General features: G+C 38.5%; 1 protein-coding gene across 1 annotated transcript; it reads left to right on the forward strand.

Annotated features, from left to right (window-relative positions):
- Nucleotides 1–329: 329 nt before the first annotated feature.
- Nucleotides 330–1,314, forward strand: LOC149926031 (uncharacterized). The gene is made up of 6 exons (XM_090160828.1): nt 330–376; nt 441–509; nt 568–660; nt 729–1,064; nt 1,130–1,207; nt 1,269–1,314. The coding sequence occupies exons 1-6, from the start codon at nt 348–350 to the stop codon at nt 1,312–1,314; spliced, it is 651 nt and encodes a 216-aa protein (XP_090016954.1). The 5' UTR covers nt 330–347.
- Nucleotides 1,315–13,411: the final 12,097 nt, after the last annotated feature.

The raw sequence follows: 13,411 nt of genomic DNA on the forward strand, positions 1-13,411 counted from the left end.
TCTCGCTTTAGAAATAATAATCGTGACATTGTAAAAAAAAAAATAACATTCCTGTCTTTTGTATTTTTCCCCGTCCGCTATAAAAATTCCTCCTTTTATTGAAAGTTAACCTTAAGTCGTAAACTCTCCGGTTGTATTCAATAACTCGGAGGCGATTTTATTTGGTGAGGAAAACTGTCTAGATTTCGTGACAATCTCTAGCGGTAAATTAAGCGTGGGTCCAATGAAACTCCTTAGAGGGTTACCCCCATAGGTCATCCGGGTTTCGACCCCGCCCCTTAATATGACCGGTATATCTAGCCTCGCGAATTTACCGATAGTCAGAACAAGTCCAGTAAAAAAAAAATATGGCCTCCGGGAATTCCCGAAAACGCTGGTAAGTTTTTTCAAATTTTATTTCACTTGGTTATTTTAATTCTAACTTTTTAAATTTTATCTAGTCGTTCACTCTCTTCATCATCCTCGAATTCCTCCTCTATGGAAGAGCTGGAGGCTCTTACCTCTATTTCGTGAGTTTTTTGATATTTTATATATTTTCGTTATTGTAATTTATATTTTTTTACCTAGTTATTCACCTGCAAGCCCCGTTCCTGGCTTTTCTCAATGGAACGACAACATTCTCCTTCCTTCGTCACCTGATGTGGTGATAATTTCTCCCGAGTAGGTTTTTTAAAAAATCTTTAACCCCTTTTTAAAAAAATATCCTAAATCATTTTGTTTTTCTAAAGCCCGCTTTCATCATCTCCCTCATCGCCCCCGCTGGCTCTTTCACCACCGGCACTCCTTGCTCTCCCCGCCGTTATTCCGGGCGACCACCGTTATGTGGCGTCTTTAATCTCCTTGGCCGCCGTGTTACGCGGTGCATTTAATGCGACACGTAACATGGGCGACTCTCTTAGGCTTTTTTCGGTTGATCACCATGATCCGCCTTCCCTTCAAGCCACCGCTCTGGACTTCCAGGTGGTGGTCGATCTTGCCTGGGCGGCCCAGAACGCCGCGATTGCCCATGTCACCTCGGTGGTAGCGGGCGATTTCGCCGAGACGGCGTTCGCCGTGGACTTGGGGTATTTGATTTTTTAATTTTCAGATATAAATTAAGGCTTCTAACATTTTTTTTTTTCGAAATCAGTTTAATCGCGCCGCCGCCCATCCCTAATTTTCTTATCGACCCCGAAGTCGCCGTTCCTTCTCCTCCAATTATACCTTCGTAAGTTCGTTTTTTAGAAAAAGTATATTTTTTTAAAAAACTAAATGTTTTTTTTTTACAGCTCTGACCTCCTCAATTCACCGCCTGTTTCGCCTCCTTGGATTTAAAAAACTTTATATTTTCTTTATATTTTCTTGTAAATTGTTTTTCAATAAAAAATGTTTTTTCGAAAAAAGCGTCTTTTTAAATAAATCCTAGTAAGCTTATTTTTTGACATCTATTTCCACCATTTTACTCCTTTCTATGGAAAAAAAGTCGGGTATTGTCCCCTCGCCGTTTGGCCCGCGGCAGTTTCTACTTGCAGGTGTGGGTGATTCAACCCCTGCGGACACCCCCCTTCTCTCGACTTGCTCATTGTCATCTTTTTTTTGACCGCGAGTGCTAGAATTCTCTGGCTTCATTTCCAAAAATGTCATCCGATGAAGAGCAGCAAGAGTCAATGTAAGCTAAAATTTGGCCTATTTTTTATTTTACATTTCTTAAAAAATGATTTTCGTTAGTCCCGAAGCCGCGGAAAATAACGTCCCCCCTCCCCCCATTCCGGCGGCAGTGTAAGTTGAAATTGGTCAAATTTCTTTTACATTTCTTTAAAAAATATGTAAATATCATAGCCCCGCTGGAGGTCGAGGACGCCTCCAGATAATGCAACGAATGCTGGCGCGTAGACTAGCTAATGGCCCCATCGGAGAAGCGTGAGTCGCATTTGGTCTAATTTTTCTACATTTCTTAAAAAATATGATTTTCATTAGTCGAGGACCACCCCCGCGAATTCCGGGGTACGGGCATGGTCGTCCTGTCCCGGTGAACGGGCCTGCCCTCCCCGTGCCGGGGTACGGGCGTGGCCGCCCCGTCATACCCGACCCGTAAGTTATTATCCTTTTAAAATTTCGGTTATTTTTTTAAATATATTTTTATCGTTAGCGGCTGTCAACTCCCCGGTGGGCGGGGCATCTTTCAATATCGTCGTTGCGTAAGAAGAAATTTAACTAATCTAAAATATTAATATTAATAATGAAAATAATATTTCTTTAGCCTACCGCGGAGTTACCGGACGTGGTCCTCGACGCGGTCCAGGCCATTCTAGCCGCGGCGCTGGTCGATGGGGCCGATTAATGTCTTGAGTATGTCTTACTTTTTAATCGGTGCTCCGGAAATTTTATTAAAACCTATTTCTTTTTCCAGGTAAATTTTTTAAAAAATCAAATACTCGTTCTTATTCCACCTATAATTTTTTTGAAACAATCAGTGATGGAAGGGTAAAAAAGAAGCCCCCTAATATAGTTAGAAACCCCTTTAGTACTTCTTCTTTTTTTGAAATTTCAGCAGTATATTTCGGAATTTACTTAATAAAAAATCTTGCCCGGGCGCGATATATTTTTTTCCCCGGGGTGCATGAGTCATCCGAGAGATATTAATACCGGGGGGAGCTCCCGGGTTTGCGTCATTTCGTATTCGGGTTTCGAAGCGTTAAGATGTCTTACGATTTGGGTAGCAGGAAACAAGATGCTAACTTTCAGCGGAAAATCAATTTTCGCTGGCGTTTAGGAAAAAATTCGTGTCTATCAATTGGCTTAAAAGGTGAGGACCTGGAAATATTCTTTTTCAACGACGTTACTTTCCAATCCTCGATATGCCTCCCGCCTGTAGCTTTTAATAAGATGTATCAAAATTGGTATCTCATTGAATCACATACTAGAGAAGTTGAGAAAAATAAATTTAGTCTCGAGCTTGCCAAAATTGGGGGTCGTACTTTTGAACTTTTAGCTAGTAAAGGAAACGTTACTCTTTTGGCTTATAAAAGTTTCGGGAAAAAAGAGGAATTCCAACTTGGGGAAGCGGGTATCCTAGCTTTAAATTTATGTATCCACGCCGTCGACAAACATTTGACTGAAATTGAGAAGGAGAGGCCCTGTATTGAAGCGATGTTCGAAGTTCTCAAACTTCACGTTCAACGAGTTGCCGGCTACCCTGACAGCGAAGATTTTGAAGAGATCCATTTCGGCCAAGGAGATTCTGATATATTTCCAGACGTAATGCGTAAATTTGGTTGTTATTCGAGTCCGTTCAATATTATAAGCGATTATACTAATCTAATTGAGAGGCGTAACCTGTCATCTGCTCTTCAAGCGTATAACTTGTTCTTCTTGTGTTTTACTCAGCTACCTAGCCTGGTGTATTATCAAAATTAAAAAATGAAAAAAAATATATGTCTTGTTATTCAACTAATATTAGGCAATTGAATGCGCGTCGACTTATTCCTACAAAAAAGAGCAACATTCTTGGCTTGCTATTGTCGGAAAAAAAGGGGGACCCCTGGCGCGTAGAAGTCAGCGGCTTTAACGGTCATTGTAAGTATCCATAAAAGGACGGGTGGTGAACGAGGCTCTGGCGCGTCGACTTATTCCTACAAAAAAAAAGAGCGAGTGGCATTCTTGGCTTGCTATTGTCGGAAAAAAAGAGGGGGACCCATTGTAAGTATCCATAAAAGGACGGGTGGTGAACGAGGCTCTGTAAAAACGCCGGAGGCAAAAAAAAGGCGAGGTTAAGTACAGTGGCTCTATAAAAATCGCTCCATAATTTTGGTATCTATAAAAAATGGTATTATGGATAAAGGACCTTATCTATAATTCTGCTTATCTATAAAATCGCTCTATAATCTTGCTTATCTATGGCCAGGCCTATTTCTCTTATATCATGAGTTATAAAATCGCGTAATACTTGGTTCTTTATCTAGTTTCTTGTAAAAATCGAATTCTAAAGGAGAATGAAAAAATGACATGCGAAAATGGCTTCTGCTCCATCACGTGCAACGATAAGGCCGTTAGAACTTCGCCTTACAACATGATGTACCAATGCAGTTATGGTAATCGATTTCACACTGATGTTCATTCAAAAAAAAGAAAAAGTTTTCCTGTAAAATTTCGTTGCGAGAGTAAGCAATTGTTTGAAAATTTATTTGTGGGTCGTTTTTATAAATGTCCAGAGAAAACGATGTTTGCTTTAATTTTTTAAATAATCAGGTGTTCAATTCAATATTCACCTCGCAAATTGGCTTCAAGGTGACCAACTACGACAAAGTAGCAGCCAACGCGGGCAGCTCACAAACAGTTAGATTTCCGTCTGATAAACAGACATTTGGTGTTTTTAAAACTCAATTTGTCTCCTTAGCTTAAGAGCTTCTCGTAGGGCTGTGCGGATAGTGGTTTTAGGCAATCGAGTTGGGTACCAAGTATCAATTTTTTTTCGTCGATTATCGAGTCAGGTATTATTTTTGTAGAGCTGGGTAATCGAGTATTCGATTTAGCCAAAAAATTCCATATTCGAGTATACGGCACGTTCCGACTAAAAATGTGTTTTATTATCAAATATCGGTACTACGAAACGATTGTCTAATTTCGACTGTACTTCATCTCAAGGTCATGGAAAGGGTGGGGAAGGGGGGATAGACGGTTTTCACCGTTCAATCATTGTTTCACCCCCTTCCCGTTTCCCTCTCTTTCAGTTATAAACCTAATCTAATATAGTAATATCGATGATGATCGAGTACTCGCACCGCCCTAGCTTCTAGCGTTAGCCTCTACAAAGCTCTGTGAAAACTGACAAGGCTAATAACAGTGTCACGCTGTTTCATTTGACTGTGTTTTAATGTTTTCAGACCATTTTCAGATAACACTTGCTTGCGAAACCAATTGGGTTAAGCCCGGAATCATTCGAAGATGGCTATCACATTTCAGATGCCTCACCGTTATTAATTTTACCATAACCTCTAAGTAGTCAAATGTCTATGCTGCCTATGGCGGATATGCTTGTCCAAATAGACCTATACTCTCTGCGCACTGTGTTTCAACATAGCTTTAATATATACCTGAACTGCAGAAGCCAACGTTTCTCTAATCCCGTTTGGTGCAATGCTAGCTTGAAGTGCCTCAAAAGAGAAATTTCGATATTTCCTCGGATAATTCATTAACCCCGCATAGAAAAAAAAACCGCTGGCTAAGATATTTTTATAAAAATTTTCATTTTAACGGGAATTGAAGAGACAAGTTTTGACTTCAAGTTAACTAGACAAATATTCCACGTTGAAAGGCCTCAATTGACTACTTAGAGGTATCATAAACTTACGTATCCTCCTATTAATTTTAAGTTTAATGTAATATTTTTCCACGAGATTTCATTGAGTGTATAAGTCAGGTAACATTTAAGCTAGCCGAATCAAGTTTTATGTATTGAGGCAGATTTGTTCAGATCGGTTTCTTAAAACAAGTTTTATGTATTGAAGCAGATTTGTTCAGATCGATTTCTTAAACAAATGCATTAGAAACTATTTAAGAACAATAGGTGTTTCTATAAAATGTAACAATAAAAAATAGAATTATAAAATGTTTTTATCTGCGTTACGAGCGCAAGTTACTTAAGTGCTTTACCTGCGTACGAGTTTTGCAGGCGGGTTTTCAAATTACGAAAGGTCTCGCGACTGCAGCGCGTGCTACCTGCTTTCAAGAGCTAAAGCTAAGTGACGTAGTGAATACGCTATCACATGACCTGCCGTATTTTGTAGAAACACCTATTGCTGTGTCACGCGAATTTAAAAGATTTACCTGATCTTTTTAACTGATTATCTTCAGAAATCTGAGAATTACATCCTAAATGACCTGATAAGTTAGACGTTGGAAGCGCTGCTGTTTTTTAATTTCATTGATTTTTTCATAATTTTGTCTGACTATTTACATCGACTTTATTTCAGGTAAACGAACATGCGGCGGCAAAAAATTAACTATATCTCCAAATCAGTTTATATTTTACGATGCTTTAAAATATTATGTTGTAAAATGCAAAGAAGGATTTGTCGGGGAAAAGGGAGTAAGCGAAGTTCATTTAGGTTGTCATGGCAACCAATGGAGGGATGCTAATAATAAAGACTTAAAGTGCATTGAGGGTAAGTAATTATATTCGAATTTGAAGTTAGCGTATAAGGTCGTATTGATACACTGATTAACGGAAACAAATTGCCTCCCTGTTTATAGGTCCATCGCGGTCTGTTCTAGGAATATCTGGCTCTATTAAGTTAGGTTTAATTAAAATAACGCATTAAATTTAGATAAAATTAAAATATAAGTAAGAATTAAATGAATATTACATTAAAATCAACCATTATATAAATATTAAACTGATAATCAAATATTATTAATTACTGCGCTTTCTGTGTGTTTTGGCCACTTCAGGATATAGCCAGGCGATAAGTAACAAAATGTAGTTTAATGTAGGCTTTATAGATTAGTCTTTAATCTTAATTTACTAACTCAGACATATCAATGACGCCCAAAACAAACATAAAAATGTAAAATTAATTAACTATTTTACATCGACAACCTACCAAACTTCATCAGTAATCGTGTTATAACCGCGAGAGGTTATTTGGCGTGATAACACCTAAACCTTTTTAAGTATCAAAATCTGATGGAAGGATTATTTTAACCATCTTCCGATAATAGTTAGTTGTTTAAAACTATTCCGAATAAACACATGAAAATAAAAATTCATTCGTTTCCTTCAACTGAATTTATTATCATTTCTTATCCGAGTTATCAGCACAGAAAATAAACATTTCATTATCTTTATGCGAATCATTGTGCTCTAGCAAAGAAGCTTTAGGCTAAAAAAGAAAACACTTTCTTTAAATGTTTTTATTATTTACCAATAAGACAACGTTATGTTAGTCTACAATATCTGGCAGATTCTCAATGTATTCTTCTCACACTGAAGGATATTCAAAGTACCGTATACGAAATATTTTTTCTGGTTTGAGAAATCCCGATAAGTAATAGAAATCTTGCAAAAATAGATATTAACAAATTCATAAATTTAGAAAAAAATATGGAAAATCTCATCAAACAAAAAGAAATATTGAAAATCTCATAAAACCAAAAGAAATATTGAAAATCTCATAAAAATAAAAGAAATTTCAAAAATCTCAAAAAATATTAAAACATTAAGAAATATTTGAAATATTTAGTATATAAAAATAAATAAGTACAAAGACTATAATTCTTTGGAAATCAACCGCTGTAAACTATTAACTAATAACATACATAGAAAAGCAACGCTTTTTATATGAAAAAAGGGTCTTATTGCGGAAAACCGAAGTAAATGGAAAGTAACTAAAGTTCATTTTTGTCCAACGGGGAAGGATGGTAAAACGTCACCGGAAGACGTCAGTTTCAGGGAACCAATAAAATTGTGATTTTATTTCATAGGGCGTGATGTGAATTGAAAGAAAGGATTAAAAAGTGAAAATTAGTCGGGTGAAGCCATTCGTTTCAAAACGTGGAGGCGAAACTTGTACTAGTGTAGACGTATCTATTCCAGTTCTCTCTATTTTAATAATTTTTTATTATTTAAAAATACGAAATTTGGATTTAAATAGAGGGCTTTTTTTGAAGAAGAAAGTTACCAATCCCTCTATTTCCATTTCCTTTGCTATATTTTTTCTATATGAGCATAACTTTTTATGAAATTCCCATTCTACAATTAAAGTGTCGTCAACAAAGGGAAAATACATTCCTGAACTCAAAATCAACTTTCAATCCATTACTTAACCAAAAATAGGAGATCAATCAGATCCCAACAAACAATTGGGGTTATCTTTTGGTAAATGCTGGAAAACGATTCGTCATTAACCCAACTGCATACTGCGAGGGGTAAGACACACTGCGAACTCGGTTTACACTGCCGTATCTATGACAGTTTTAAATGGAACTCACGGACTCTTGAAAATATGTACCTTTAACCGTGCTAAATGCACGAACTCGGTGTACAGGTTATCTGAGTACATCTTACCCCTCGGAATACTGTTCACGTATGATTGTTTTACATCTCCGATTAAATAAATCCTAAATGTTATTACAGATACGAAAAGGATGGAGCATTACAGTAAGAATACACTTTTTTCTATTGAATTATCTTCTGTTTTCACTCGATTTGACAGCGGAATCCGCTATTAAATAACAAAGATTCATTTGCAAAATTTGGACCAAAACTCATCTAGCTCCTCCCTGGCCTAACCTTGTGAGAGCAGATACGAACAATCAAAGTTTGGATCCTTAACTTACACGATTTTCCCCGCGTTTTTAATGCAAGCTCGGTTTAACTACCAAAGTCTATCTCGAATGCAGCCCTTGCTCTTTATTCTGTTCGTGAGACCAAAAATGAAGGAAGGGGGAATAAATTCGGTAAGATAAAATAGCTTCCCAAAACTACTGGCAACTGTAACCAACCAGACGCCTACTACTGGTAAGTGGAAGTATAAGGTCATACCAAGAATGTATTTATTTATACTCAGGGATAATGTATATGTCGAGACTATCGACGGACACGTTTAGGCCCTAACCCCGTCACGCTGAGGAGGGGGGTTTTAAAAAGGAGGCGTTCTTATTTTTTGCGTCCTCGCAGCGGCGTTAATCGCGTCGAAAAACGCAATTTTTAAGAGCCAATGAGATTGCAGTATTATTTGATTTTAATAAAGCGGAGGAGCATACCGGGGGCCCCAACGGGTGGAATTGGAGAAACGCTAAACATAATCTCGACATATTCATTATCCCTGAGTATAAATAAATACATTCTTGGTCATACCTTAGTTGAAAATTAAATAGTTTTTACTTTGAGAAGCAAGTATAGACTAATAAAAAAATGGCTCTACTACTACCTCTCTTAAAATTCAACCGTTTCCCAAAATAAAAAGGCGTAGAGAAATATTATTTACTAAACAATTGTATTAAATTAAATTTAATATGGCGACCAATCAGTTCACAGGTTATCGATTGTTTTTAGTTGACTTCCTGTTGTCGGTGGACGATTCACGTATTTAGAGAAAAGCGGAATCTACATTTTTCGCTTTTTGAGCATTGTGTATCTTTTGAAAAACTTAGGCGAGAACGGAATACCTTAAGGAAATATGAAAAATAAATTCATCTTATATGTATCATATGGCGTGCTGGTGAGTTGGTCGTTCTGGTTTCACGAAAAATCCAAAGTTCGAATCAAGTGATGACCCTTCCTTGGTGAGAAATTCAAGTTAACAGTCAGAATGTGTCCAAATTCCACGCGGTGTCACTGACCTTCCCACAATAAGCCTTTCTTTAAAGTCATTACGATTGCCGAACTGGTTTTAATGTATCGCTTTCGTCACGAGACACGTGGGAGTTCTGTTCAGTTTTGAAGGTTAGATCTTTATAAAAAGGGTGACTCGTTAAATTTTAATTGGCTATCATAGTGAAACGTCACGAGTGACGCGCCCAATACATCTAAACAAGAAGGCCAATGTTACTTTATAGAAAGGCCTATTACCAATTTAAAAAGCATAGCGTTTTTTCCCCTGCCATCATAGTACGGGTAAAAGAGGGTAGCTCACCGGAAAAATTCGTCTAAAAATTCTATTTTGGTGTCTACTTTGAGGATCCGATGAGCCCGCTGCAGCGATGCGGTGTGGACAACACAGTTTGGTGGGGGGGGGGGAAAGGGGGCAGAAGGGCCGTGTTTGGTGTTGTTCCCGATGCTAACTTTTACCTGAGTCGAAAGCGACCAACCACATGCCCGTAGGATGAACCGTGTCTGAGTTATGGCCGAATTTGTACTGAAGCACGTGGTTTTTTCTCCAATATGAAACAAAATCCCCAAATGTTTAATTAAGCAATCGGGTCAAGCTGAGTATTGTTTGTGTAGCATTTTTTGACGCTGAGTCGAATGAGACTAATAGTTTCTTAGTTATGGCCAAAAGGACATTAAAAACAATTTACGCATTATTTTGTGTCGAATCGAATGAGACCAACCGCAATTCCGAATAATGAATCGTTTCCGAGTTATAACGAAATATCAGCGAACCATTAATGGTGTTTCTCTAAAAAGTTTGAAAATATTCATTTAAACCGCCACCCGTGTCTAAAAATTGCTCCCCGGACCACCGCAATGTATTCAGCTTACGTACTACTACGTGCTGAGTCGAATGAGAGCAACCGCAGTGCCGTGAAATGAATATATAACGAGTGATGACGGAATTTACATAAGATGATCGACATTTAATCCTCAAACAGGTTCTGAAATGTTTTTTGTATTTTTTTATCATCATTGTTGTGTGTTTGCTACAAGAATTGATTTAGAGATGTTTAAAAACAGGTACAATCAATCACATTTTTAATTAGTGAAAAATTACATCAGACAATACAACTAAATAGAATGAATGAATAATAAAAATTAATAATATATCTGAAATTTTATTAAATATCATCTTCGGTATCGCAAATCACGTCGTCAATAATTGCTCCTCGCAGTGTCTGTATACCGTCGTGCACTGGATACCGCTCTTCACGCATGAGCACTGTCCGGTAGAGCAATTACCCTTACACGAACTAAAGATGAGTGACATAATGGCGTGCGGAACAGGAGGTAACGTCATCTGTATGGGGCTGAGGTATCCATGCTGACGGGTCCACCCCCGTTCCTCCGGATTTAGCTTGTGCCCCAACCATTGTTGCACTTGATAATAGGTCCGATATGAGTGTCTTGACGCACTAGCTGAGGTAAGGGGTAACGCCTCCAGCTTTGCTGCCATCTCTTTCAAGGATTGCTTGAAGACGGACTACCTGGGTTGATAGAGGATGGTGTTACGTTCTTTGGCTTTGTAGATTTGTAGGAAGATATTTCTTCCAGCCTTAGATACATCGACGGCTGTAGCATAACTGTTATTGAACGTGTCAGCCAGTGTGATGAGGGTGGGATCTTTTTCAAACATGGTCAGCAGCTGTTTCTTACCCTTCCCATGCATGGCGCTAGTAGTATATCGTAAATGCGTGCACCATCAGGATATACACTTTTATTCTATGGTGTTGCCGCTGAATGTGCCCGAGGAAAACAATTTGCTCGATCGGTACTCTGCCTATTTTAGGTTTCAAAAGTAGCACAGGGTGATCTGCGTTGGCACGAGCTGTCAGTATGACGATGTCTACGTCTTGGGCAAGGGATGTGATGATAGGTTTAGAGCGGTTTCAACGATCAGCACATCAGCGTCTCCTTCAGCTTGTCTGATTTCAAAGTTTTTTAGTCTGAGAGCAGCAGTCAACATGCGTATTCACTGTTTCTTGTTTTCCGAGTTGGCTAGGAATTTCTCTTGGTTTGCGTACACTGGAGTAGTTTTAGTTATGTGAAATTGAGGGGCGAAGTTTTGGTACCTTCTGAGTTGCTCACTTCTTCTGGTACTATTTGGGTCGTCGTAGCGATGAAACACTACAAATACCTTAGAATCTTCATTTTGTTGTAAATATTCGAAGTACGATTCACAGTAAATAACCACCGTCAATTATAACGTATCGCTTTTCACCAATTCCTCATCGCCCACTCTCTGAAATTTTTCGTACATTGCTGACTTAAGGTTTTTCTTCATACCGGTACTGGTGAAGAGAGACATTGGGTACGGTGATATTTCATGCTTGAAATAATTAGATAGCTCGTCGGTCAGTTTCTTCCAAACAAGCATCCGTTGGTAGAGGAGCAACTGGCCAACAGTAATTACTTTAATGCCAATCTTCAGTGATGTGTTGACAGCTGAAGTTGGCTAACGTTGTTGCTTCTTTTCATCTTCACATCTACGAATTTCTTTCCTGCCAACTGTGCCATGATATTTAGACCCAATTCCTTGGACATGTGATAATTTATCACATCAGTACCCTTTATTCTAGTACCCAGCGACTCCACCACGTTCCCAGTGTTCGTAAATTGATTGCGAATTACTAACCACTTTTGTTATTTTTGAACGTTGACCATATCCCTTTTCAGTCTACTTTCTCTTGCGTCAACATGCTGTTCTGAAGTGGCGAACATAATTTCAGGAAAATCCTCGAGTCTGTTAGTAATTAAAGAAAGGGCTGACTTAGATAAAACAGAAGCACTTAAAATATTGATGGTAAAACCTCTTTGGACGATGCCACCAGGCACCTTGAACTCCCTGTTGGCTGTTTGTTCAATGCACATGTCAGGTGACGTTCCACTACAAAACTTGTTAGATCGCCTGATGGTGAAGAACCCTTCTGAAAACCTTTTATTTTCAGACTCACTCAAATCAAACGGTAGAAAAGACATTTGGTGCAAGTAAATATGACACGCCTTCGTATAATGCATTTCCCCGCTGGCTATGAAATATGGAACCATCAATTTCACCAGGTTGACATGCATAATCCAATTACCAGTCCTATCGGCTTCCAGAAACTTACCCATTTAAGTTATCATCTCGATGTATTGAATCCAGAGTTTAGGTGTTGGCCCCGCCCCTTTTACTCGAATCATTTCTTTGATAACTTTTGTAGTACAGCTACTAACGCTGGTATTTGCACAAATAGCGTATTTCGTAAGTGGCAGGATTCCAATTGATTTCTTTTCTTCTGTAGTAAAGTCAACATTATCAATAATTAAATTCATCAAAGCAGTCGTGACCAGGTTATGTGCCCGAATAGCACGGGCGTACGCGTGACCCGTCAGAATGTGCTTTTCTGTGTTTTCTGCATACACAAGGGCCATGATCTCTTGCAATTCTGATTCAGCCATGATGTACCCTATGGACCCAAGGAACGACATTAGTAGGTGGAATCCTCCAAGACGTACAGCGACAACTTTCAATGGTGAATTTGGAGGAGCAGGCATTGTTATCTCAACAGCCTTCATGTCAAGTCGAAGGTCGAATGCGCGCTCAACGGTCATCAAAAACGCTATGTTGATTGTGTCGTGGTTGGGCGGTGGAAAAAGTTCGTTGAAGTCTGGCATAATGAACTCTTGTAGACCTGATAACTGTTTGAATGCAAGGTGCATAACTTCTACCAATCCCCTTTTCTCTACTGTCAGCGAAAGTGACTGCCGTTTCTGTTTCTCAACTCAATTCTCAGAATTAGTTATTGCTTCAATTGGAGTAATAACCTCAATACCTGCCATATTATGGAAAGTTCCGAGGCCATCTATACAGTGGTGGGCAAAACACATAACAGCTTAAAAACCAGTAATCGCGCTCATTGAATAAGAAACAAATGACCTGTTTTTCGCACGATTATTCACAAAAAAAGCGAAAGAAAATATAGTATCGTCTGCTCTATCAGAGAGAGACACACGAATCAGTTGAAAGTTCACAAAATTTGGTCTGGACAACCCATACGTGAGCGTGCTCACTCT

Source organism: Leiobunum rupestre, chromosome 10 (assembly GCF_980474605.1).
Source record: "Leiobunum rupestre chromosome 10, qqLeiRupe1.1.hap1, whole genome shotgun sequence".
In the NCBI taxonomy this organism is placed as follows: domain Eukaryota; kingdom Metazoa; phylum Arthropoda; class Arachnida; order Opiliones; family Sclerosomatidae; genus Leiobunum; species Leiobunum rupestre.

Excerpts from the sequence above, each read along its gene's own strand:
- LOC149926031 (XM_090160828.1), top strand. The coding sequence starts at position 348 with ATGGCCTCCGGGAATTCCCGAAAACGCTG. Across the intron at positions 510-567 it reads GAGGCTCTTACCTCTATTTC|TTATTCACCTGCAAGCCCCG; the intron begins GTGAGTTTTTTG and ends TTTTTTACCTAG. Across the intron at positions 661-728 it reads GTGGTGATAATTTCTCCCGA|CCCGCTTTCATCATCTCCCT; the intron begins GTAGGTTTTTTA and ends GTTTTTCTAAAG.